The following is a 27,813-nucleotide window of genomic DNA, read 5'->3' as shown; positions in this document are numbered from 1 at the left end:
AAGAGAGACAAGAAAGTAGAAGAAGGAAGTATGGACAGAAATCAAACACGGAGTGTATGATTAGGGTGGAACATGTAAAGGGAGGTGGACACGGACGATTTGTCAAGATTTGGAGTGGAACAAAAATAAAAACCTATTTCAAAGCGTGTTTATCAAGTACAATACATTTGATGGAGCTTGGGTGCAAACAGTTTGGTGGTGAAACGACTCGAGATTTGACCGAAAATTCCATTGGCCGAGAAACTCAATCAGACACGGAATTCAAATTGAAATTCTGTGGACCTTCAAAAATGAACGGTTCTGTCGTCAAAAGACATGAAATTTAACCCAAAATTCTGTCTGCAAACAGCTGGATACGGAAACGACTTGGAATAAGACCAAAAAGTCCAAGCACATTAGAATTTGAACAGTAGGAAGGTGGTCAAAATACTAAAAATTCAAAGTTGGTGGTAAAACACTGGAAATTTGACAAAAAATTGGAACAAGAATACGTCAGAACCTCAGAATTCAAATTGTCGTAAAAGGACCTCTCGAAATAATAAAAAAGCACCCTAAAACGAATGTTTCAAACCAAAAATAGCAAATTTTCTGTGTGTTTTGGGGCATGGGTTCTTGACATTTAATGTGGGTCAACTCATGATTGAAATGCCGACCAAACTTCATGTTGCCAAATGAAATTTCAAATCTGATCAAACTGTCGGCAGCTTTTCATCGGTTCAGTCCGGCCCGAGGAGACATTTTTCAATGGAAATTGGTCTCCATAATAGGACTTCTATGATTGCATTTTTTGGTATTGTTTTGATTCTATTCCTGCACAGATGCCAGCGTGTGTTTTTCATCTCATCCATCGCGCGTAACTGCGGTTTTGGGGGAACAATGAGTCAGCCTGAAAAGCGCAGCGGCTTGGTGATGGCTGCTGACAGCACTGTGCAATCAACACACACAAAGGCAACACAATGAGGGGTGTCATTTTGGAAACAAAAAAGATGTTTACTCAGCATTATAATTAAACGCTCGCAAGTAGGCCGAGTGTTTATTTCTGTCTATCGGAGTGACTGGCAAGTTATTCAGGAAGCAGCATCAACCAAAAGGGGGCGCAAGTAATTCAAACCTAACGACGTCACCTTTAATTGTTGACTGATTGATCAAACGAGTCAATGTATTGTTCTTTAGTTCAAATGACAAATGGTGGTTGTCTTTTCTTCTGTCTGAAATTACTGACACAGAAAAATACAAAAATGTCACCAAAAAACAAACAAAACAAAAAAAAACCATACAATTAATTGTGAACTGATTGGTTCCATTGAGAAAATTGTCTGGACAAAATTCTATGGAGTTGCTTACATTATGGAAAATATATCAAATATATATTTTTAAAATACTTACAGGTCTTTCGTGCTCTAAAATGGAGGACTTCCCTGGCTCATACTCGAAAATACTCCTGGGCTCGGCGCGGTACTTTCGCGTGTCCACTTTCCTTTCGGGAGGACCCCATTCATTCCTACAGAGAAGAACCATTAGGCCCCAGAAACTCAACATTTAATGCGAGAGGTGAATATTCTCTCACATATCTGGCGTGTGTCTGTCACGGTCGCTGTCTCTGGCCCTCAACTGCAGCAGGGAGGGCGCGGGTGGCGGTGGCGGAGGCGGTACGGGTGAGGGCGAAGAATCCCGGGCGGCGAGGCGCTGCCCGCTGTTGTCCGACAAGCTCTTGGAGAGCGGCCTGTACGTGTGCGTGCGTGGGGCTGGGTGGGCCAAGGTGGCGCCGGGTGGCACACCGTAGTCATCTGTTTAAGATGCAAAACATCACATTGAACTAAATGGCTTACTGTGACGGTTAATTGGTCATAAAGTAAAGCCTAGCTCACCATTGTTGATGATAGCATATGTTGCACTATAGGTGTCTGAATAGTCATCATCTGAAAAGTAAAGTGCGTATTAGAGCATGTCGAAATAGGTAGATATGAATAGAAACGATCACCAGTGGCAGATTTTGGAATGAGCATTACGTGAGGACACTGCCGGTGGTCAGCAATGTGTCCCAAAATAAATTTATGTACAGCGCTCAACGTACAGCACTTTGTACACAGCGGCGGTTGTTTTAAAGTGCTCTATAAATACGGTTGAGTTGAGAAAAGAAGACACATTCTTGATGCTACACTTCTCCAAAGAAAAAAAGGTCACAAAAATCCCAAAGGCAAACATCTTATTTCAGAAGACACTGTTGTTCTTCGAACAAAACAAACTATTGACGTTACCCTTATCTTAAAAGAAAAATATTGATTGAACAAGGTCATATTGTACAAAATGCGCTTTGAAAGTTACATACAAATCCAAAAGTCCAAGAGTCACGCAAAAAGCTCTGCCTATCTCACAAGGCACTGCTCACTTCCGAAAAAGACAAATTATTAACGCTGGAATTTTCAAACGATTAAGGATGCTGAATTTTATTATCTCAAAATTTGACAGATGGCCCTTCGAGCCTTTGCTTTGCTTTTTCTTTATTTGTGGAGTGCTCTGCTCTGGCCCTGACATTCTCCTACTGGCCCCGCTATATTTAGATATTGTATGCCATCCAACACCCCCCCCCACCACCCCTCACACACACACACACACACACACACACACACACACACACACACACACACACACACACACACACACACACACACACACACACACACACACACACACACATTTTTCATGCCTTGATCAGCCAGCTGTGAAGCATTCAACTTCTCCCACGTTTCCACTTTTCCAGATAAAATGTATTAAAAATGAGCCTTTGACTTATTGCTTTTGAGGTCAACAGCACCCCACCGAGGCATTTTGCTTGTCATTATTCATCAGAATGAAACATATTCACACGCACAATTATGCAATCGTTGCATCGGCATTTCTAGCCCGAGCAGTCAAGAACAAATAAGCCCTGTGCTGGACATTTGCGGTCAGAAGCTGGAAATTGGGAGCGCTTTTCCCAGGACGGATTGTTTCTGATTAGCAGTCTTCACCACCAGCCTAATGAGTTCTGGCTCGGGGCGTGAGGGGGGAGGAGTGCTTTGGCGGTGTGGGGGAGGCGTCATTAACGAGACAATTCATCACACAATGAATAGGAGCTTCTTAGGGTCATGGTACAGTCAAGTTAACCTACCAGCTTTGTGGACCTTGTGGATCTGTTTGAACATGGTTTTGTACCAGTCCTTGGGCCGATCAACCGTCTATGTGGAGAGAGCACCAAAAAAAAACAACAACAAAAAATGATATGTTAGCATAGCAACCGTTAGCTTGCCAGCATTTCATCAAGTCATGTGTGTAAAAGTGTCTGACTACAGGGATGTTCTGTTGTAAGTTTCTATTTGGATCAATGTCAGCAGTTTTCATATGTCACAGTTTTTACAATTATGTGGATAAATGCTCGCGAATCATTTTATGAATTGTCATTTATAGGCAGGGGTGCAGATAAGTGGTGCACTGGTGCGCAAGAGTGCTGGAAATTGAATATTGCGCTCCAGTTCTTGTCTTTCACCACACTTTGTGCACTAAGAATAGGTCAGACCAGCCAATTCAAAGTTAAGTCAGCCGCCGCAAAGACTGCTTCGGAGAGACAACTTGAAAATAAAAGCTAAAGTAAGGCACGGATAAAGAGAGAACAGTGCTAAGTAAGTTAGCTGATAACATGGTTCCATACTGCAAGCCAGAGGTGGACAATTACTTTTTAGAATGGGCGTTCCAAGTACATTGTGTTAAATAATAATATGATATCTTTTTATTACATTTAAATAAATTTTATTGTTTTAAAAAGCTGCCATTTTGTAGTACTGGTATGTTACGTTGTTGGGATTAGCAATTAAAAACTGAAAACTAGGCCGGAAAACAAAACAACAACATAAAAAGTTGTATTCAGTTATATATATAACGTATCTCTTCAATAAATATAAACCGTGGCCAGATTTGCGCTAAGTCTTTTAAGTGCGAGAGGTCGTTTGGTAGGGGAAAAAAAATGAGCGCTAAATTACAATCGGGTGCTCATGTGAGAACCGCGCCAGTTTTTATGTGCAGCCCTCTTTGCCAGAGTATTTCATGAGTGGGCAAGATGTAAAACACTCAGTGCGTCCTGTATTGAAGTTGCTGCCATTTTATCAATTCACATGGACTTCAATGGCAAGTAACGAATGTCAAGTTCTTTGTATGGACCACAAATGACCATCGGCTGCTCTGCCATATACATTCGCACGGCGGACATTTGATAGAATGTGTGCTATGAGCGTGTTTCTACACAAGCTACACACCTACTAAAGAGCCACTCAAACTTAATGTTGCCTTTATTCACCAGCACTAAAACCCGTGTTTGGCCTCGCCACAGTAAAAAAAAAAAAAAAAAAAAAAAAAAAAAAGAAGAGGCTCCACAGAAAGGGAGAGTGTTGGCCTGAGCATGTAAGTGCCGAGACTGGGGGGCCAATTACCACTTCACTCTCCACGGCTACCAAATAGAGAGGCCGCAAAAATGCTTGTGTGCTCACAAGAGGACGTGTCTGCTTTTTCTCCAGGACTCCTCGCGTTTCTTTTCATCCTTTTCTCAGCTTGTTATTCCTGTAACTCTTGTCCACAACAAGGCTTCTCACCAAGCCGTAAGTGGACAGAGTGCTAATATGCGCTAATCCTCGACATAAATTGTCACAATTGGCAAGCTACCGCCAAAATAATGCCATTAGCCATGATGACAGCGCAGCCTTGAAGTTAGGAGTGACACGACTTGCGAGTTTGTCGAAATGGAAGACGTCGCTCAAACAATTTGGGGCTTTTGACTTGCAAGAAAAAAAAAAAAAAGAACTTGATTGTCAAAGCAAACCTAAAAAAGATCATCCAAATTATTTTGGTTTCGTTTTGACTTTTGGAGGCTAGTTTTCCAGAAAGGTAACATTTTGATTGATGCATATCTAAATCGTGTGAAATGCTCACTGTGCGGATGGCAATGGGAATGCCCGACTCGTCCACGGGTCCGATGCCTTCGTAGTGGGGGGCTTTGATGACGGACACCTTGGTTTCCTCCTCAGAGAAGCGGGCGATGGGCATGGTGCTACTAAAGTTGGCGTTGCCCAACACCACAGACTCTCTGGTGAACGCCTCGCTACCTTCTAAAACCACAGAATACAGAGAATACAGGAATCATTCCTCTGTGGATTTTTTTTTTTTGCTTGTCACATACTCCGTCACTAAATGGCAGCTGTGAACTTCACAACATCTGGTCACCATCAGTTCATTTTACAAAAAATATTTTGGGGAGGGGGCTGTTCAATGAGGAAAGTTCATTTGAGATCTGATTGATCCGAGTTCCAAGCACGGTCACAGAACGAAATTAACTTGTAAGTCAAGGTCCAATTTGTATCAGAAAATACTGAAAAAGATTTAATTGTAATTTCTAAGCATCTGACCTGAGCTCTGGCTCTGCCTTAGGAGTCCGGAGCAGAGCGAGGCGGGCGGCGGCGGATAAGATGGCGGCGAAAGCGGCCTGGTGGCGTGCCCCGTCCCCCCGTTCATGGCGTGAGAGAGCACCTGGCCCTGTGAGGAGGTGGACCACAAAGTTAATCAACAAAAGTGGTCGTTTGATGACTTGGGTGAGCTCTACGACGGAGGGAGGACTGAATCTGGGGGGGACAGTCATAAAATGAAACGGTAATCGTCAACAGACAGACAGGTCTTCCATTAGTTTGGTTATAATGTCAAGCACGCACACAGTGGACATGATGGAAGGCTCCTCCGAAGGAAGCGCTTCCATCCCAGTGAGACGGCGACAGATTATTTCACATTAAAATAGGATTTAAAAAAAATTATTAGTCACTGACGACAACATTGCTAAATGAGGAGTCAAAACGATGGTACAGTTGTACTTCTGTTCAAGAATAGGCATGAGAAGCCTACAATTCTGTGTAAAACATGTCAGGTATGCTGACACTATTGAGGAATATACGGTAGGTGCTTATTTGGCAGTAAAAAAAAAAAGTGGTCTGCTTGCGCAATTAGACGGCAAGAAAAGCTGGCTGCGATTGCACGTGCGACTTACATGCCGTTTTGTTTTCCTGGCTTATGAATTTTTGACACAAGCTCACAAAAGAACAGGCATGCGCTAGAATTGGAGAGTGACACAGAAAGGAACAAAGAGCAGAGCTTTGAGCGCTGAGGCGGTGCAATGACAGGGCGGTGGGCTGAAGTCTGGAATCAAGCAGGTAGTTTAGAACAGATAAAAGCGACACATGCCGGTGCGGCTATCTGAGTGAGTTGGCGGAGCCTTTCTGGGTAAATGCGGCGGTGACTTGCTGGGATCATAATTACGTTAGTGACAGTGGCTGTTGCGGCGGCTGTTAGCGCGTCGTCGGGGCCAGCAGCGGCAGCAGCAGCGGCGGTGGCGGCAGTGAAGACCGAGACGTGGCTGAGGGTGGGCGACGGCGTGGGCGAGGCGCCGGGCGAGTCCAGGCTACAGATCTGCAGCTCGTCAAGCAGACCCGCCGTGGAGGAGGAGTAGTGGCTGAGAGCCGAGACCGTCGCGGGGGAGGCGGGGGGCGACGCGGTGACGGTAGTGACATACGGGCTGGGTGACAGCCCCTTGGACATTAGGCCCGACGGGTAGTCGAGAGATTCGGAGCTGTGGCTCAGAAAGGGGGAGTGACGTGCTGTGGAGTCAAGGGAGATGGGGCCCTGGTGATTGAAGGAAGAGAGCTTAGTGGCCTCGCTCATTAGACGCCCTGTCACAAAGCATGAGTGGAAGTAACACGGTGAAGCCTCATGACGCCGCAGCGGGTCTTCATTGATTAATGCTGTGGATGGAAAAGGCTTTGTTAGTCCAAGTGCAAATAGACTACATGGACACAAGGATTGGGACATATCAAATAACGTCACCCACGGCCAATCTTGCTAGGTCAGCTTTGCTCCGGTACTCAACTGGACTGGTGCATCGTTGCACAATGCACACTAGTTGAATAGAGCCGAACTCGCAATTAAGTTTTAGTCGTTCACATATTTTCTATTTCAAAGCCGTCGTCATGGTCGCTGCGGCTGGACTAAAACCAGAGATGTACAGTATTTCATCTTGGATCCACAGCCAACACCGACGGGGCACGTCCACTAGTTCTCTGTCACTCAACAGAGAAAACGTACACTCGATACACGGCACCACAACATCATCAGTGAATCGAGCAACAAAGGCATATGGAAACACTGGGCAGCAGAATTGTTCAAAAGGAATATGCGATTTGATTGGTCGGGTGCGTCACATGACTGGAAAATTGCTCAATAATTTTATTACGTTTTCCAGGACGCGCGGGAACCCTCTCAGTGTGCGTAAGTTAGTCCACAAAAATGTTACTTCCCTGTTGAGGGGTTGAAAATCTATAGTTAAGTGTTTGTAAGAGTTTGCAAGGTCGCATTTTGTGCACGGCTGTAAGATCGGTATTTTCGTGAAGTCGATGCTACTTTAGCCGCGCGTAATGAACCCCACGATACCACATTTGGCGGGAATGCGGCTCTCGCAAAGGTACACTCCAGTGTAATTCATAATTGCAGTCGGCATGCCGTGTTCTGCGCTCTGACTTCCGTTTAATTTTTGGCTTGCTGCCCAGTTTCACTTTTTAGACCCCGTTAATACAGCCCCCTTACATTTCAATGGATATTGCAAATGATTACTCTTTCTATATGTTAACCATTAGCGTTGCCGCCCAATGCGCAGTGTCCATGTAATGTACTTCCCACTGACTTTCACACGTCTGTGATGCATAACAGTGGGTCAGATGAGCTGCTCACGCATTGAAAAAGAACCAGAGTTAGTCGACTTCTATGGCAACACCAAGATGAAAAAAAAAAAAACAAAGAGCAACACACAAGCGATCACAGAGATATCGCACAAAATGATCCCCCTTTGGGCCTTTTTCACACAGAACCCAGCAAAGGTTGGAGATTGTCCACTAAACAAGTCAAAGTGTGTGTTGCTCTTTTTTTCCACCTTTATGCCACCAAGGCGATGTCGTTTTAGTGATCTTATATTGAATTCGTGCTGTTTCTTGTACCAACAGCTCGGCAGGAGACGGTCTCGGTGGAACTGCCGGAGGAGACTTCAGGTCTTCGGACGGAGCCAAATCTGCTGGTTGAGTCAGGATCGTCGCGGGTTTGTTTGAAGGCTCTTCATCGTGTTTCTGGCTTTTCGGGAACAATTTGACAGCGAGCGAGGAGGACCTCGTGGAGGGCTGAGGAGGGGTGGTCGGGTGCTGTGTGGGAGGAGGGGGCGGGTCGCTAGCTGTGGACTCAACGTTCAGGTGTTCGGGCGGGTCTGGGATGGTGACGGGAGTGAGTGTCAGGCTGGAGACCTTACGTTCTTGGACTTGTGCATTAGCCGAAGCGTCATTTGGGACACTAGACACAAGTTGGAGTGAGTTAGCGCTGGTTTGCCTGTGCAAGGAAGTGCTACTAAAAGTGTAGGACTCTTTTAAAGACGCTTCCTCTTGGTGGGAGAACATTAGCTCAGTTCCAGGGCTGATGTTGTCAGCTAAAACGGTGAGTGGGCTGCAGGCTGATGGGTTAGCGCTGGTTAGGGTGAAACGGAAACTATCTCTTCGTGAAGGGGGCAGGGGTATGTTACTGTCATCCTTACGAACCAAATCGAAGTATCGAAAAAAATAAAATAAAATCAGAATGATTATAGTCACATTCCTGGATAGACAAAAACGCAAACATTAAAAGGCAAAATGTGCTTTGAGACGTTTTACCTGCGACTTTCTGTCTTGCAGGTTGGGCCTGACGCTGCGAAAGCCTTTGGCGGCCAGAGACGAGCTGATGGCGTCGCCGTTCTTAAGGCCATCGGTTGCGCTGCGAGACCGCCAGGAACCTGAAGGTCAGGTGGGTTTCGTGAGCGTCAGTCAGCAAGCACAAGATCAAAAGTGAGCAAGGAACAGACGGCGAATGAAACGCAATGGATAGACTTACTGTAGTCTGACGAGTGAGGATCACTCCCTGGGGAACAGAGAGACAAGAAGACAGAATCCGTTTTCAAACACATTTTTTTCAAACACAAGAGAAACAATGAAAGGTCAAGTAATTCATTCAGTTTTTGTAGTACTTCGCCATCCATCAGACAATTTCTGTTGCTTTGATTTGTGAGCAAAAACGTGAGATAGAACTGCTGGCGACTCAAATGATGTGGCAGTTTGGCAGATGAAGAGGCTTCGAGCTCTTCATCTGACACTCTCAGGTGACTGTCAAACTAAACATAAAACTAAGAGAATTGACATCACCTCAGCTAACCTTTTTCTTCACATACAATACAATGAGTTACAAGCGTGGCCAAGGAACAAAGAACTTGTACCCCAAGGGACCAGTATATTCACTTTAGTGCCAATGTTAAAAGCATTTTTGGATGGAATTTCAAAAAAATAAAAAATAAAAAATCTAATTAAAAGCGGGTGTTACACTTGAGAGGTCCCACAGTATTGGGAACAATGAATCCAGAGTCCAACATTGCACCACAACAAATCCAACACAGCTTAGGTGACCGTGAACAAAGTGCGATGAAACAGCTTTTGTTGCAACACGGGCCTTTTGTCATGACTAAATCCCTATTGTTGATTATGGCTAGTTGGATGCCTGCAGGTGCATGGATCCTCAAAACTGCTCCACGAAACATGTCCTCTTATACTGTACCTCCTGTAAATATCATATTTCCTCAATTAGTGGCAAATTAAAGCATGGAGTGTTAAAAATGATACATTTTGGATAAAAGTCATCTTTCACATCAATCGGCATTCCAGTCCTTACATGTGGTTTCTCTACGCGTCCGTGTTTATGTCCCAGGGAGCGAAATTACTGAAGTATTTTTTTCCCGGAACAATTCTTTGGAAGATCCTGTTTAACTGTAATATACCATAACATTGTTTATCAGTATTACTGTTATTATTACTTTAAGAATGCACAACTCTGCTGTTCCTCATTTTAATTTGAACTGTATTTTTATTTTTTTTTTTAAATTAAAAATATAGCCTGAGAACTGGCAGCATCATGGACGAGTGCTTAGCAGGTTAACTTTACAGGTTGGGATCATAGTCTGCGTGTTCCGATGTGACATTTGCATATTTTCCCCATGTTGGCTGAGTACTTTGGCCACTTCCCAGATTATAAAAAAAACTTGTATTATATTCACTGAAGAATTGAAATACTTTTTTTTTTGTCCACCTTTGGTCATCTGGGATAGGCTCAAAACGCTAAATAGGAGGAAATCGCAAGGGACTGAAGGAGAACATATGCAAGCTGTCGAGAGTTTAATGACCATTGTGGCATGATTTCAAGCTCAGGCTCAACCCCCAGAGGTTGACCAAATGGGAACAGAATAACATTGCAAAAAATAGCAATCATAACATTGGCCCAGCAGCAATATGAGGATGTGAAAACGAGCTTGTCTCATGGTGGGGGAGCGTTTTTTTTTTTTTTTTGGTGAATTTGGGTCGTGCAGGTGTTAGTACCTGAGGCCAGATTGGGCGAGCTCTGGACCCTCTTCATGGGCGAGAGCGTGAGCGACACGGCGACACTTTTGCGAGCACATCCGCCGCTGTCTGAGAACGTCGCAGCCGAGGGCGGTCACATGCGCCACGCGTGCAAATACACACACACATACATGCAACAAACAAAGCACGTGCAATTGAGCCCAAATGAATGACAGCGACACAACGGCAAGGAATACTGGAGGTTACGTTCAAACATTCAAGAGATGCATCGAGTAAAGGTGTGCCAAATCTTTCAGGTGGTTGCATGGCCTCAAGTTTGGGAGAAAAGCTGTTTTATATCAAACAATCGATGGATGCAAAACAGGGCTCGTTCGGCTGTTTCCTCGAGTGGGGATTAGGTGGCGGCAAGGGAGATTGCGGCGCCGAGGATCGAGTGCGCCAACTTTGTCGGGCTGCCGGCGGTGTAAACAATCTGAACGTTGGCAGACGGCGCCGTGTGTAGATTTTAAAAATGAGCCGCTCATCAACAGCCGGCCGGCACGGCGGTATCGACGTCCGCTCGGGAAGAGCGCCAAGTCGTAGCTTTGGAAAAGTGTTCATGGAGGGATACATTCTCGGTGAGGCAGAGAGCAACAGGTTCTCAGCGAAATCTCTTTCAACGCCATATGGACCAATGCCAGAGCAGACGAATTACGCTTGCAAACGACCGGACAGTTAGGACGGCGGAAAAAATCGTTGGCACCGCCCTCCCCACTCTTGAGGACTTGCACACTGCAAGAATCAAGACAAGGGCACGGAAAATCCTCCTGGATCCCCCGCACCCTGCCCACCACCTTTTCCAGCTACTCCCCTCAGGCAGACGCTACAGATCCATGCGCACCAAATCCAGTAGACACTTAAACAGCTTCTTCCCTCTAGCCATTAACTCCTTAAACAGTCACTGACGTAGTCACTCTTCTTGTACTACAAATACTGCTACTGGTTACTCTAAAATGGTTCAATGATTTGTTGTTTACGATGATACTAATGCAGCGTGTTATACCGGAGACAAATTCCTTGTGTGTTCTACATACTTGGCCAATAAAGATGATTCTGATTCTGATTCTGACCTGATTTGAAAAGAGAAGACATTTTGGTTCCAATGAATGGACTGGATGACATTTCATGGGGCGTACCTGTATTCATGGTGAAGCGCGCTTCTTCCAGATTCCAAGACCCCGTCCTGCAAAAACAAAAAAGACAAACTTTGTTTTTTTTTTTTTACATTTGCGTAAAAAGTGTTACATTGTTTTTAACATCTTCATAAAAAGTATGGCGACACATGACCTGCAAACATGCTCTTACTTACAAAAATGTGACCGTATTACCATTATTTCCATTGAGAAATTTGTTTGTAGTTACATAATCGACATGTAAAGGGAAGAACACCCAGAAATTGTTGGGGAGATCCGACAAAAAGGTGCGCATTCAGAAATATGATTTCACCCTCCCCACCCCATCCAAAAATGTAATTGTTTTTATTCATTTGTCAATCCAGAAGTATGACTCGTAGTACTTTTTTGGGGCATGGGGGTGACCCTAATCGGGACTGTTAAGCCTCGATGGCTATTGTAGTTATTTCTGTAGGAGGTGTCAGTTTTATGAAATAGATGACAAATAAAACGCTCGGAGAGGAGTAAAGAATATCAAGGATTAATGCAGGGAAAGCGTGTTGTTGTTTTTTTTTTTTTTAAGACGCTGGGTCTATATCAAGCTGTGTGTTGTGGGATATTTTTTTCAGCCTCTGGAGAGCCAATCTTCACCTTCACACGGTGTCCGTCGTAAATCTATCTCCAAGCACCGCACACACACACACACACACACATTCGCATTCGCACGGACGCACACGCGCGGACTGGGTAAATCATGAGTGTGGCGTCACGAGCTGTCGGCATCCAAATGATGGTCAGCTTATAAACAGGATCGTGTTTCTTGGGGACAGATTTGCGGCGTCACAGCAGCTGTGTCGGTGGTGTGAATGTTATGGCTGGACTGACTGGGGTGGGGGTGGGGGACCCACTGAGCAGCCCAAACACACCTTGTGAAGTTTCCCAAATTTTGCAGGTGAGGCAATCCGGGCGAAAATTGTGTTTGGTTTGGGTTGGCAGGTTTGACTCCCAAAAATTTGCCTGGTAATACCCAATGAAGTTTTGGGAAAATTTAGCAAACTCAAAACCTGTTTCACTTTGCGACCTGAGATTTATCATGAGGCATGATGATGATTGTGAGTCGACCCACCAAAAAAGTCTCAAAAAGCCGTGTTTAGAAAGTACACAAAAATTGGATTATTTTTAGTTTTCAAGTGGCTCAAGTGTCCTTTTACTGGGCTAATTTTCAAAGTACTGATAAGCATGATTATTAAACAGCTTTTCAGATTTTTAACATCTATTCTAAAATATAAAATTCTAACAAAAATTCCAAGGAACTTCCAGGTACAACAGGGGGTTCAGTGAAAACTTCAACAAATGAATAGTTCCGAAGGTTTTCTCCAGTTAAGAGGTCTACAAAGTTTAATAAAATTTTTTTTTTTTTTTAAAAAGCAGATGCTGAGGTACGGCAAAAATGCCAAGTATTGGCACTGATTATCGTCCAGACCGTCACTACCTAAGAGAAACTTATCTGAGAAATTTTGTCCAACTGTGACAAAAATGTGCACCATCTACATCTACTTATTTGGAATCCCCGGGCCTATCTTTGTTTTGACCCCCCAAACGCACGCGGTGCTGGGTTCAAATGAACGAAGGCCCTCTTCCTTATTTGGAAAAGTTTTTCTTTCTGTGGGCTAATTCGCATAGCCGCCGCATCTCTGAGGACATCCATGTCACATCTCTGGAGGACGGAAGATTTGACGCGAGGGCCTCGGTGATATCGAGCCGGCATATTTTCCTCGGGTGCGCGGGAGCGAGCGCGACGGTCGGAGCTCCTCATTAGCGGAGTCTTTAAATACGCTCGCTGATGAGCTTAATCTGTTGACATCCTTTGAGTCGGTCTCCGTCCGAGGCACCGCACCGGGGTCAGGACCCTTGAGGCTATCTAGCTTATCTCCCTTGTTCACTCTCCCCTGCTCTTGACAGAAATACGCCGACCCATCTGTTGAGTGTACGCTGGTTTAATTTGGTAGCACTAGTTAACTTGAGACGAAACGTACAAAAAAATGCTTTGGATCAACGTGCATCGTTTGCAGAGAATGAATAGCGGAGTCGCGCGTGTTTTCGTGTGTATTAAAACAAAAGATGTCTCGATGGTCTTCAAGCACTGCGAAAATTGAGAAATAAAATCCACCTCATACAAAATCCTCATCAAGCGCGCTAGTGGCAATGGCTGGTTTTCATCAAGTTACCGTTTTGAGCACGTGCGGCTGAGACTCTTTGGTTTTACAGTCTCACAGTTATTACACTCGCATATGATTATGCATGCTGGTCTTCTTTGAGGTTTACCGAAACCCAAATTACAGTCACTCGATAAACCCTGGCCAATTCAGGACTTGAGAAGACTCAAAAGGTAACTCACTCAGCTAAGTAGAAACAGAAGTTAAAAGCACTCCGAAATGAAATACGGGATACTCACTGTTTCCAACTTTTTTTTATTGCAAACACTTGGCTGAGAAATAAAATTAAATAGAACATAGCCGTATGATAATTGAGACTGCTGCATTTTTAAAAAAATTCTTATTTAAACAGGTAGTTAGCAATGACCTTGATTCACAGTTAAGATTGTTGAAGCAAACAGTTTGAACTGTGTTGCTAACCAAAAACAGCAGCAACTATCCATCCATCCATTTTCCGATCCGCTTTATCCTCACAAGGGTCGCGGGGCGTGTTGGAGCCTCTCCCAGCCGTCTTCGGCAGTAGGCGGGGGACACCCTGAACCGGTTGCCAGCCCATCGCAGGGCACACAGAGACCAACAACTATCCACACTCACACCCAGGGACAATGTAGAGTGTTCAATCAGCTTGCCGTGCATGTTTTTGGAATGTGGGAGGAAACCGGAGTACCCGGAGAAAACCCACACAGGCACGGGGAGAACATGCAAACTCCACACAGGAAGGCCGGAGCCCGGGATTGAAGCCGGTACCTCTGCACTCGACCACCGGGCTGCCCCAGCAGCAATTAGGAAGCGTGTGAACAGTGTGTCACTGTGGACTCTTAACGTCCTCCTTAAAAATGATCATTTGCCAGCTGGAGGCGGCATCAACGTCGATGGACTTCTTCTTGTACTCGGCCTGTTTATTTTGTTGAGTTGAACTTGACATACTGGTCGTCAGGCTAAATTGTACACCCCAGAAAAAATACCAAAGAAATAAAGCTCACGGATCCTTTGAAGTCCATCTGGTTGTAGCGAGATTTTAGTCTTGTACATGTCTCCACCCCCCCCCCCCCCCCCCCCAACACATTCCCCTCGTGAGGCAGTGGGATTTGCAAGATCGAGCATAATCATTGCAAGGGCAGGGAGAATGCTGACCTCCTTTGCTACTTCACACTCCGAGTAGTGCAGCCTCGGTCAAACATTTCACCAAGTGTTTTTTTTTTTCTCCTGCCCCCCTTTCAGGATTCCACATAGTAAATGTTCAACCACAACGCAATGCCAAGTATGCAAGCCCCAAGCTGGCATTTAGAGTCGACACCGACAAAACAATGCGGTGAATATAAAGTAGTCAAGCTGTTGCGTTAACGACAAAGACATCGCGTTGCCGATGCCTGAAGCTTAGCGCAGGTCAAATTTGAAAGTCAAAATGTTAAGAAATGAAACCGTTTGATGGCATCTGGACTGAAATTTTGTTGAAGTTTTGTGAGGTGTAAGGGCAATTCCAATTGCACTTTTTTTAAGGGGGGGGCATAAAAATAAGTCTTGTAAGACAATTAGAAACACTCAACTTTTTAAAAAGTGGCTCTTCACTTTGACACATTTGGGAATTTGTCATTTTTAGGCGAAACATTTTTAAACGGCGTCAAATTCAGCAAGGTTCGGCTTGGCTAGGTGTGCTAATGTTATGCTAAAGAGGACTTCAATGCAAAACAAGCTTGGCGGTTGATCGAGTTTTTCCAATCAGCATACTGTACATCCAAATCGGGTACAACCAAAACAATCCAACGATCTCCTTCACCTTGTTTCGGAGATGTGCCTATCCAGCTCTACCGCCACTAGTTGAACAGTCGCCACGCTCAACAAAGTTCTTGTTATGTGCCTTGTTTGTTCAACCTCGCCACTCATTAGCGAAGCCCCCCCACGGGGGGGGGGGGGGGGGCGATACACTGACCCCCCAGCCAGCCAGTGCGTCCACCGCGCAAGCGACAACAGGGGGCCGTGTGTTCGGCGGATTGCGTCACGGGCGCCGCTAACGAGCAACGGGAGCGCTAATGCAATTATGCAATGACAACCCCAGCTACTCTCTCTCTCTCGCTCTGTCTCCAGTCGCGGGCACAGAAGGAGACAGGATTACGTGTGACAAGTTGAGGCATCGCGTCGTTTCGATACACGGCTTGTGGACAGCAGCAGAGAGGGCGGAGGGGAAAAGCATAGACTGTGCATGTAAACTGCAAAAGGGCTGAACAATTACCGGTAATTGGAATTCAAATGGATATTGCAGTGTAGTTGAATGCAATTTTCAAAGAGTTTGGAAGGGGGAAAAAAAAGTCATCTTGGCTGGTTACTGATGAATTTAGTGCTTGAGTTTTGCTCGTTGTCGCTCCTACGATTGCTCTTTTCTGTCGTCTTTTCTCTGTCTGCCCCCACGCACCAAGCACGGTCCTACTCGGTGGGCTTCCAAATAAATTCTAACACTAGCTCCCTTGTTGCACAGCAAAAAGACAGAAAGAACACCCACTGCCGAAAGGACAAAAAAAAAAAAAAAAAAAAGATGTCTGTTGGAAGGCTAGACTAGCCAGACTTCACAATGACTAATGTTTAGAAGATCAGACAGCCCCCGGCTGCAAACAACACGGCGTCAAAGATCAGACAAAAGACAAACGAAAGGTACATGTTGCCGGGAGCTCCTCGTATAAAAAACAAGCTACTCTTTGGTCTTAAAATGGCTGCAAAAGGACAACAGTTAACATTATGTCTCGGCATCGACATCATAGCAACGTGAGCTCCATCTGCGCTATGTGCACAGAAAAAAAGGAGTTCCGAACAAACAGATGCTGCCACGCCAGTGGACCAGATTCTACATCTGGTTCTATGGCGGCCATCACACCGTTTCTCTTTGGGATCGCTCATGTCCTTCAATGGCGGCGTCACAATAAATAAATAAATAACAAGCCGAAGAAAAAGTAAAACGCACTTGATGCAGAAATCTCACACGATTTGGTGAAGCAGATTTTTTCGCTATCATTTGGGCTGATCAGTCATGTTTACGTTCGACTGTCAGTCAACACGTGCTTCTTTGACTACAGCGATTCGTTTTATTATGCAGGAGCAAGATTGTCAACTTATTATTGTTCACTCTGCCATATTGTGCTGAACGGCCAGGACAAAGACGGAAAAAAAAAAAAATCGGAAATGAATATTTAACTGCGTGTGCAATATAAGGAGAACCCCGCTTTTTTTTTTGCAGGGTAGGAGAAAACGACACCCGCACACCGGCTCTATTTACGTGAGCAAACGATTCCAATTTAAGAGTTTGCCATTTGAAGCCCACGCAAAGTGAAGGCCTATCGGCGGCATTCCGCATGCATAGTCCAGATTCCCCAAGGTACCAGCGTTAAGTGTCCACGACGGAGATAAGAGCGACTTGATTAGCGGAGGGTGCTGCTATATTTACTGCCGTTAGATAAGACCCGTAGCCCTCTAAGGTTGTGTCAGGCAGTGCAAAAATGTAGGAGGTTTCGAAGACCCTTTTGGGCCCATTGTTCAAGTCGGCGTTTCTCGAGCAGATCCTGCAGGTTTAAGTTAGTGAAGATTTTATTTTGGCGGGGGGTGGACGACACGCACGTCAAATCAAATTTAGTATGACCGATAGGCGAAACAGACATAACATAATAACGTGTTCCAATAAGTGTATTCGCTTTCAAATGTCGGATTTTTTTTGCAGCAAGTGTGCGCTAAGAGTGGATTGGTTTCACGTTTTTACAAAGTTTGGTGATATTTTAGACTAAATTACGATATCTTAACACCATTATCGGGGTAACCTGGCAAATGTGAATCACTCGCCACATGATCAATCTGGGCCTCCTCCAATGTGGACCCGCTCGGGAAACGTCGCGTTGACTGAGCCATGTGACAACATCAGGGTTCAGCATAACTGGACAAAACTTCTATCCCCAAATTTCAAATAGTTTACAAAATTTTGGGTTTCATATTTGTGACCGGGTTATGTGCTTCTTTTTTTTTTTTTTTTAAGGCTACCTTAATTAATTTAGGGCCACTTCTTCAAAAACGATGACCATTTGGAGTGGGTGATTTGAGCTCAATATGATATCATCCATTTCATATTTGAAAGAAATATCGCACTCAGCAATTTTTTGGGGTGAGGATCTATGCAAAGCTAATTCTACTCTCCTTTTTTGAAGTGTTCATACAGTTTTGTCAAAATAAAAAAACAAATCAAAGAACTGCGTGTCATTTTGAAGGCGTCAAGGCCGCTCCTTTTGTGACAACAATTTTGGTTCCTTTTTAAGACCTCTTATTGGCTAATGAAAAAGCCATTGAGCAGTTTTTGCAAAATATCTGCAAAAATAGGGGCAAAATATCCCAAACGAGGTTTTTCGAGGAGATAAATGAATGATTCTTCAGGGGAAAGCATACCCCTGTGCAAACCGAACGGACAGCACCCCTCTGTGCGCACCTAGAGGTGCGAGGTTCTGCTTTCCTATCAAAGCTTTCACTCTTGACACCATTTCCCTTTTGACAAATTCAAACTTAAATCCCAAACTGTGAGTAAGGACAAGCCAGATGAATCAAATTCCACTTTTTTTTTTTGCTATTCTCGTCGTCAAAACGATTCAATCTTCCACTGTCTGCTTTCTTACGTTCCAAAGTGAATAGCTATGAAATCCCATGGCAGAAGCCGGGGGATTATTTGCGATGATTAAAAATTTAACTCTTACCCTCATGAAACCAAAAAGACGAGAGCCTTTCAACAAGGCGAAGACGTCCTCCACCTCTCCTTGTATTTTTGTTGGGACACTCCTGCCTTCTTCCAGATGGTTGGAATGAGTCCCCGGTCAGGTCTGGGCTGTATTCCGACATGTGGTCGAAGCACAGGATGGGCAACGGAGTGAGGTGGGATGGGGGAGAAAGGGAGGAAAAGGCAGAGGGAGAGGGAGAGAGTGACTGGCAAAGAGAGTTCCCTGTTTGGGTGAAGCGCTGATCAGATCCTGCTATTTACAGACGCGGGCATGCTTGTCTGTGACACTGGAACGCACCCCCCCCCCCCAACACACACACACACGGTGTCAAGGTCTGACTAGCTCTTATTTTATCGCATTCCATAAAGTCAGGCTATGCATGGCCTCTGCCAGTGTACCGTGCGTATAGTTGGGTGCTAATGCAAATGACTAAGTATGGAGCGTACTTGAGTAAACGTCACGGGTATCGTAAGGGTTTGTTTTTTGGACGACTTTTACAGTAGGGCTGCAACTACCGGTTGTTTTAAATGAAACGGGTTCAAAAATATTTTTCGTTTGTCTGTTTTAGTTTCCATGAAGGGGACATTATTTTAAAATTGATAATAAATAAATGACATCAGCTGATTTAAAATGGGGCGGCCCGGTAGTCCAGTGGTTAGCACGTCGACTTCACAGTGCAGAGGTTCAATTCCAGCTCCGGCCTCCCTGTGTGGAGTTTGCATGTTCTCCCCGGGCCTGCGTGGGTTTTCTCCGGGTACTCCGGTTTCCTCCCACATTCCAAAAACATGTGTGGCAGGCTGATTGAACACTCTAAAATTGTCCCTAGGTGTGAATGTGAGTGTGGATGGTTATTTGTCTCTGTGTGCCCTGCGATTGGCTGGCAACCGATTCAGGGTGTCCCCCGCCTACTGCCCGAAGACAGCCGGGATAGGCTCCAGCACCCCCCGCGACCCTAGTGAGGATCAAGCGGTTCGGAAAATGGATGGATGGATGATTTAAAATGAGATATTATCCACGAAAACGAGTATGATGAAATATCCGTCCATCCATCCATTTCCTGATCCGCGGGGGTTGCTGGACTCTCTCCCAGCTGTCTTCAGGCAGTAGGCGGGGGACACCGTGAAGCGGTTGCCAGCCAATCGCAGGGCACACAGAGACCAACAACCATCCGCGCTCACACTCACACCGGGGGACAATTTTTGAGTGTTCAATCGGCCTGCCGTGCATGTTTTTGGAATGTGGGAGGAAAACGGAGTACCCGGAGAAAACCCACGCAGGCACGGGGAGAACATGCAAACTCCACACAGGAAGGCCGCAGCCGGGATCGAACCCAAGACACCTCTGCACTGTGAGGTCGACGCGCTAACCACTGGACCACCGGGCCGCCCTGTGATGAGATACATTTGGAAAAGCAAGATTGGCACCAGTTTCGCCAGTCTTCCCACAAGTGTCTGTATTTTTACTGAAGTACTTTTGACAGCTCTGGGAAAGGGCGGATAAATGACTGAAGGGTACGCACAGCAAGGGGTAGAGTCGCACGCTAGCAGTAGCGTGTCGTCAGCGCGCGGCTATGCAAGAGGCGTTTGACTTCCACGTAACCCTGTCGAATTCCAGCCGCCGAGATTTTCTTTCACTTCCCTGCGCTGACACTTTGATCGCCTGGACGGGTCGCGTCGCCCTCCGAGACGCGACGACGCTGGCCGACACGCACGTTGACATTCCTCGCCGCCAGCGGCACAACGGCGTGTATAAATACTTTATGTTCTCTGGACCCTCTGAAGTTGAGGTGGTGACATTTGGAATTTGGCCAAAAATCCTGGGCAAAAAAAAAATGAACTCGTAGTTTAAATCAATGTTTCCCATTAAATTGAATTGAAATGTCATTTTAAAAAAACAGCTACAATTTTTGTTACATTTTTAATAAAGCTGTAACTAAAGATTATTTAAAGAGATCAATTAACCCGTCAATTATTTTTCCAATTAATCGAACCGATGGGGAAAAAAAATGTTCCATTGCTTTCTTCCATAACAGGACATTATTTCAAATTGACCGTGCAGAAAATGCAGACACTAATTCATGATTCAGTTCCTGGTTTGGTCCATGAAATGTCAGAAAATAGGCAAAAACGTTGAATATTTCTTTTCAAAGTACTTTGTAAAAGCAGATGTCTGCAAATGTGTTACTTTGATTCAACGGAAAGATACTTGGTCTGCTTTCAGGGAGGACTGTCGGTTACGTTCCAGAGGCTTCCCACAATAGACAAAAATCCTGATGCGATGTTCACCAGACCTTTCTTTGAGCCATCTTGAGAAGTTTACCGCCCAACTTTCTCCGGGCATCAAATCAACCCCACTCTCGCTTGCCTATTTGGAATCTTGCATCCTGCTGCTTCTGGCTGTCAAGATGTCCTGTTCTCCGCTCACGAGATGTCTTTGAAGGAGCAAGGGGCAATTTGGGTGCCATTTTAGAATGCCACAAAGAGAAGAAGTCAATTTATTAATTTTTTTTGGAACGATATTTCTTCGCGTGAGACGCCCGCATACAACGCAAGATCCCAGCAGACGTTCCACGAACTTCGGCAAGCTTCAAAAGAAGTCAAAACTGAGAGTCCGCCTCTGTATCGCCGCAGTTTGCGTCTCACTATGAATACATTCAACGTGCTCATACGACGACCCGCCTCACGTCATTGATTATTTTACCGCCGTGTAATTCATCCGGGAGCGCGTATATTTGGACTTGACCACACGCAGGCCGACTATACACACGGTCAGACCCCGAGACTGGCTGCTATTCCCAGAAGGATGATGTCATGACTGATATTAGCATCTCATATTTGGGCCCCCCCCTCCCTCCGACACCTAAAACCAACGCCAGCGGCTACTGTGCAGCGCGCCGTCTGGGCCTGCTGCCACCGCCTCGTCCCTCCGCAACACTGAATCCAAGAAAATTAAGTAATGGGGTGACGGGGGGGAAAGCAACTTGGCGTAGAGGAATGAGGTATGAATTTAGCACTTTAAAAACCAAATTATGAATACTGTACAAAGCTATTGTCAAATTAAAAAGCAATAGTTGATAGTTTTAAGACAGAAGGACGGGAACAGTGCCAGTCGGTGCATCCCGGATGCGAAATCTTTCTAAGGTTTCATTTGCTGGTGTTCAACACAAAGTGGAGTTCCCAAGTTAGCCAGTTATTGTCGTCAAGCGAAACCGCAATGCAAATGTGACTCCAGTTCAGATGGGACAAAGCCATGACATCACCTTAGCCTTAAATATGCAAATGAGCCACGTTGCCGCAGGCATACAGAGCTCCCCTAAGGGGCGTCCGCGCAGTGCCAAAATGTAAAAACTAAACAACTGCTGGCTCGACAAGTGTGTTGCTGTGGTGACAAAGCGGTAACGCAGGTGGAATCAAATCGACACGAGCGCAGTTGGCCAAGGGGATCGCATGTGGGAGGGGGGGGGGGCAGGGGGGGGGCGCGCTCGGGACATGATGGCCAGAACAGCTGCAGTTTCCTGCCCCCCACATCTCCCGCTCACGTGCCAAGGATCACGGAGGAATGGCGAAAAGCTGACAAGAGATGGGCGCCAATGATGTAACCTCCGGAGCTCTCGGGGGAACAATAAAAGTCCCCCATTAACGACTTAGCATTGACGGCTCGCGGAAAAGCAAAAGGATTTGATGTTGAACTCAGTTTCAGGCCAAGAGCGCAAGTGTAGACGCTGGGCCATTGAATCGAATTGAAATACGGTTCGATGTGCCGCAGTTTCTCAAATAGTAGCCGCTAATAGACCCGCGCCCCAATTTGTCACCGGGTGCGCCGTCAACATTTCACCAGCGTCAGTTTGTGTTTTTCTTTACGGAAACTGTTCATTCTACCCGCCAGAGCAAATAGCTGTCATGTGTAAATCACAGCCTGTGTGCTGTGAAGGTACCAAAAGCGGGGGGGTTTCACGCTGTCAGCAGTTAGCAGTCTAATCTCTGAAGTATTATGTCATTAAAGCTGAAGCTAAGGCGGTATTGCTCGTATCAGTGAGTCTGGTAAGCTTTTCGAGCTGCCCTGCTTCCGAAAGACAGGGCTGGAACAAAAATGGATAAAAAAAATGCAGTCCAGGGTGCGCGATTGTGATTTGTGCCAACATTTTCCAGAACTAAGATGCCTTTTAGGTCTCGCAAAGTGTTGCCGTTCAAATGGCATCATTCAGGGTACCGATGACCTCAGTGGTTTTTGATCATTCATTGTTTTGTTGTTGTTGTTTTGTTTTGTTTTTGCAACACTGTACATGACATCGTTTGATATCGGAGTGATTTTGCTTTCGTCTCCTCTGATTAATCGTCTTTTGGTGGACGTATTCGCGACTTGGATTCTGTAGTTTCTCGATGAAAGAAAACTCAAAAGTACTTCCCCATAAAGGTTTTATGATGCCGACAATTTGACCGTGGACCAGATTGTTGCTGCTCACAATAATTTCTAGTCTATTCACTTCCCACACATGCACGCACTCCACACAATCTGGCAGGTGCGCTTCCGTTTACAAGCTAGACATTATTTGATGCCTACTAAACATGAGATTTGCATTGAAAGCCCAGGCAATATAAAAAGATGACGCTAGATTAAATCCTACATTCTAGATATTGTGCAGCGTCGCACACAGGCGGGATAGGCCACAATGAGAGTGGCGTGACGTTCCCGGAGTGATAGTGTTACACTTTTCCCACTCTCCCGGATTGTCATCCCCCACCGCCACCATTCAGACGGGCCTTATTGTTTTACCAACATCCCTTCATACCAGTTATACCAGTAAGTTTCAATCTGACGACGAAAGGGTCAAAATACCAAAGAAAATGCAGTATTTCACAAAGCCAAACTGGAATTCCTTTGACAATTCTCAACCAGAGGGTGAATAGTCGAGTTGTAGAGCGGCAGACGACCACAATGGGATCTGTTTATCACGGTGAGCTGATTTGGATATTCAGTGGTGGTCAAACTGCTGTCCCTGGAGCCGTAGTTCCGCCGGGGTCCGTAAAATAACTTGCAATAAATCTCCCAACACACTCTTAAACCTTGTACAAAGCCTTCCCAGATGTCATATGAAAACAAATCATTTAAATACATATGCAAGTCAAGGCAGGTGTGCAAATACTTTTGACAATGTAGCCTATCACCAAAAATCTGTCATCTACCCATGAAGGCAATGTATATATTACTGGCACAATCTTTTCTCAGATTGAGTTGTATAGATTAGGCAAAAAACTGGCATCTTAAAAGCACATACCGTGGGTCAAAACTTTCATTCTTTTCTTTTTTTCCATTATTTACACATTTTCTAAAGTGTTGCTACTTAAGTCATGATGAAGAAATCTTGATGGAATTATTTGATGGAGAAAAATGTTCATCCACTAGATGGAGTACTTGATAGGACCGTAATGGTTTTCGACATCACCTGCACATGGGATTTGTAGCCACCTTTTGCCCAGATAACACCTGTGCACTTCTTGTTATTTTCTCCGTCAGCTTTATGATGTGGATGAAGCTTTGAGACCTGGAGTGAATTTTCATTTCACAGCTGTGCATTATCACGATTTAGTATCTCAAAATTCTTCACCTCTGAATGTGTTTTGAGACCATTTGAATTTGAAGGTGTTTCCAAACTTTTGATACTGCATTTAGAGTGAAACTGAAAACCGTGTTTATTTATACAAAGAGTGGCAGTTCCTGAACTTATTTTTACACTTGATCAATGACAATAAAGGTAACAGATCTATTCTCTTGCAACCTCGTCAAGCAACGGTCTCCTATTTTGTGGATATAAAAACGAATTGACAATAAAAGTTATTTTGTGAATCATTTCCTGTATGCATGGAAGCACTTTACGGTAAACATCTTATGACAATAGTGATTATGCGGCATTGAAGGATTAAACCAGTGATTCTGACCATTAGAAGGCTTTTGTTTACGGTATCACTCCACGTCTTAATCCTTCCGGTGCTTAAAGAAGAGAGCAGACGCATCCTTTTTCTTAAAAAAATAGATATATCACTCTTTTATCTCTTCCATAAACGTGCTGGAAAAAGAGCGGCTCACGTGAAGGCACCAAGGCGACGACACGGGCGACCTCGGCCGGCTTGCCTGTGCTCATCTGCCGCGAACATCCAGGGATCACTTAAGCTAGTAGTACCGCGTTGAAATACATTCACATAAAATAAACATGACATTCATTTGCTTGAGTGATGGTTTGGAAAACAATTTGACGAAAGGTGAGGTTAAGGTGCCTACCTTAGCAAAGCAGCCTCGACCTGGCTAGCTTGTCAGCGTCCTCCATGTCATCGAAAAAAAGTCCTCACCAAAGAAAACAACGCACCGGTTAGGAGCGAGCGAGCGAAGCAAGCGGCCGTCCACCTGCTCAGTAGAAGCCCGCCTGGTGGATTCACCGAGTCGGACAACTCCCACCTCTCACTGGGGAGTGGTGCTGGGGAGGGGGCGGGGGGTCACCGGGCGGAGGGGATCGAATAGCAATGCGGCGAAACTGTCCGATACCCCCGCCCGCCCGCTGCTCTCTGGCTGGCCCTGCGGCTTCCACTCCGCTCCTCCCCGCTCTCTGTCTCTCCCTGGTGACAAGAACAAGCACCCTCGGAGGAGGCGGAGAGGGCGACAGCTCATGTCCTTTTACGAACCGGCGCGGTTCGGAACTTCGCTGACGTCAACTGTCCCGGTGTTTGATAATTATCCTGTACTGCGCAAAATGGCTTCTCTAAATTGGTATTGCTCACCAACAGCCTGTGAGCAATTTGCGCGGTAACCACGGCAACAGTGAGCCTATTAGCATTTTTTTCTATACACTAAGACAGCAACAGATGTGAAAACACATTTTTCTGTACATATATGTATGAGCATTGGCCATTGTTACCGATGAACTGTGCGTGTAGCGATTCTCCAAGACTTACGGGTACAATCATATGCCACACAGTGACATTTTGGCTATAGACAAACCAATGTTTTCGATTTAGGGGCACTTAGCGAGTGGCAATGCAAGATGGCTCCCAGTAGCTTCACTTTTCGCTACAGCGAGTGAGTGGCATTGTTTGCATATATTATATATACAAACACACACACATGAAGGTAGCTGGTGTGAGAGAAGAGGATGCATCTCCATGGGATGGACATCAAAAGTACAAGTGTGTTTCAATGATTGTTTCATATTTAGCATCTTTATACTATATTATTACAGCGTATAAAAGGGGGAGTCGACCCAAAAACCTTCTTGACAATATGTTCTATGCACTCCCACCGGTGTCAACATGACATTCTGATTAATACTGCCTTGCTGGAATATGAGTTAAACTGAAAAAATCCACCTGTTTTCATCCATCTCAGGGGGCGACCATTTTGCCATTTGCTCTCAACTGAAAATAACATCACAGTTGCTCAGGGCTCAGCTCATGACCAATCGGTCCTGAACTTGCGAATGTCACATGTCCAAACTGACAAACAGGTGAGCCTTGTTTACATTCACCATGGATGTCACGACCCCAAAATGGCCACAATATCCCAGAAAGCAACACCGCTTTTGCATGTCATTGTTGGACAGGAGGACCATTTTTGGCTAGCAGTATCCATCGTGAACATAAACCTTACTGTGTGTGAAAGGCTAGGCTGCTAGGATGTTGCACAGTGTTTTGCTAGCAAGCACGCTGTGTTGTTTCTCTACAATAAAGTGTTTCTGTATTGTACAGTATTTATTTTAAATCACACACCCCTAAACATAAAGCATGCAATACATAGCTTTGTTTGGAGCGGACTAATTACATACCATTCATCTCAATGATAAACAATACATCGGGTTGCGAATGTTTGATTTCGTAAATGGGATAATTGAATAAATCAAATTCTGAGAGTGGGGTTCCATTGCGTTTGAAAGTCATCAGGTATAACATGTTTTCAATCTGCATATTCTTTATTAAAGAAAGTTTATCTCGAAATAAGTAAAAATATCGGCAACAGTTCATCCATTAATGTGTAAAAATATCATCGAAGTAAACATATGAGCCAGAGGTTTCTTCATTTAAGGGGTTCAAATTTAGAGCGTCGGTGATACCTGACCTTTGTGTCAACAAGACCACTTATGTGTGTCCACGCATCCGTGTTTGTGTGTGTGTGTGCGCGCGCGTTTGGTCTTTTATCGCCGGCTCTTCTATGCATTATGTGTCGCCCCTTGAGTCAATTTCACTGTTATCACGTCGAGGCCTTTTTATAGGCTATACATTGCGACTGGGCCTCGGGGGAGATGATGGCAATACATTTCCACCGACATGGGATTATCCACGGTTGATGAAGAAGGAGACGATTGCAGGGCAATTTGGCGAAGATGGGAGAGTAAGTTTAAATGTATTGAACTGAGGTCAATGTTCTGGCTGCTCCGTATAATATAAGTAATACGATTCCTTAAACATCAATGACATGGCTCTTTTCACATGCACATATGCCAACCATTAAGTGAAACCAGCAGCATGGCACAGAGATTTTTTTTTTTGTTGTTGCTATCAGAGCGCCCTCAAATCTTTCCACTCGAAAAAGGCCCCACATTTGGAAGAGCCGATATGGTGGAGTTGAGCAGTCTGGTCAGTGTTAGAAGGCTGCATGATGGTGCTGAATAGGTTTTGAGTACATGAAGTCATGGTCTGACAATGACATCATATCAGCGCTTTGCAGGCGAGCTTCATTGTCCGAAGAGTTGGTCAAAACCCTCCAAACCTGCAGCGCCTGTAACATGTCTTCATCTTTTATTTAGTATAATATGCAGCAGTGTTTTTTGGTTTTATTCACAGGTCACCAACCTTTTTGAAACTACGAGCTACTTCTTGGGTCCTGATTTAATGTGAAGGGCAAACAGTTTTAATACACACTTCTGAAATAACCTATTATTAAATTTTATGTTATCAATTATAATTAATGACAATCATTAATGAGAATACACATTTGACGTTAATTATTTTCCTCACAATAATTCGGAAATATTCGGCAATAGATAATTCTGAAAAATCTCTGCCGTTCTCCACAACCTCTACAAAATTCCTAGAAAATTACAATGTCTCAACACCGGTGAGCTATTTTGGGGGCTCCCTAGTTGGTGAGGCCCGTTTTAGATTCATATGGTTCAATTATAATGACCCGATCTCTTGTTGCTAGGCAGAGTTCTTGGGTTTCATTCTAACTTGTTGCTAGGAAG

At 44.9% G+C, this 27,813-nt stretch overlaps 1 protein-coding gene across 5 annotated transcripts in view; it reads right to left on the bottom strand.

Annotated features, from left to right (window-relative positions):
* The window catches only part of sorbs2a (sorbin and SH3 domain containing 2a), a 40,229-nt gene extending 15,011 nt beyond the window's left edge, over positions 1–25,218 (bottom strand). For 2 of the 5 annotated variants that reach the window (XM_086119416.1, XM_086119417.1), the window contains exons 1-13: positions 24,864–25,218; positions 18,567–18,694; positions 11,657–11,703; positions 10,500–10,589; positions 8,971–8,997; positions 8,754–8,872; positions 6,331–6,693; positions 5,433–5,559; positions 4,960–5,135; positions 3,152–3,218; positions 1,869–1,919; positions 1,568–1,787; positions 1,387–1,501 (exon numbers count right to left, since the gene is read on the bottom strand). In XM_086119416.1, the coding sequence (XP_085975542.1) occupies positions 1,387–1,501; positions 1,568–1,787; positions 1,869–1,919; positions 3,152–3,218; positions 4,960–5,135; positions 5,433–5,559; positions 6,331–6,693; positions 8,754–8,872; positions 8,971–8,997; positions 10,500–10,589; positions 11,657–11,666 (1,365 nt within the window). In that variant the 5' untranslated portion in view covers positions 11,667–11,703; positions 18,567–18,694; positions 24,864–25,218. Of the gene's footprint in view, positions 1–1,386; positions 1,502–1,567; positions 1,788–1,868; positions 1,920–3,151; positions 3,219–4,959; positions 5,136–5,432; positions 5,560–6,330; positions 6,813–8,753; positions 8,873–8,970; positions 8,998–10,499; positions 10,590–11,656; positions 11,704–18,566; positions 18,695–24,863 lie in introns of those variants that run through there. The other 3 variants (XM_086119419.1, XM_086119420.1, XM_086119418.1) reach the window with 3 other exon arrangements.
* Positions 25,219–27,813: the final 2,595 nt, after the last annotated feature.

This window comes from Hippocampus guttulatus, chromosome 9 (genome assembly GCF_054856545.1).
Source record: "Hippocampus guttulatus isolate MCC_2025c chromosome 9, RoL_Hgut_1.0, whole genome shotgun sequence".
Lineage (NCBI taxonomy): Eukaryota > Metazoa > Chordata > Actinopteri > Syngnathiformes > Syngnathidae > Hippocampus > Hippocampus guttulatus.
The sequence above is the reverse complement of the archived record's forward strand: the minus strand, read 5'-3'. Positions and strand labels throughout refer to the sequence as shown.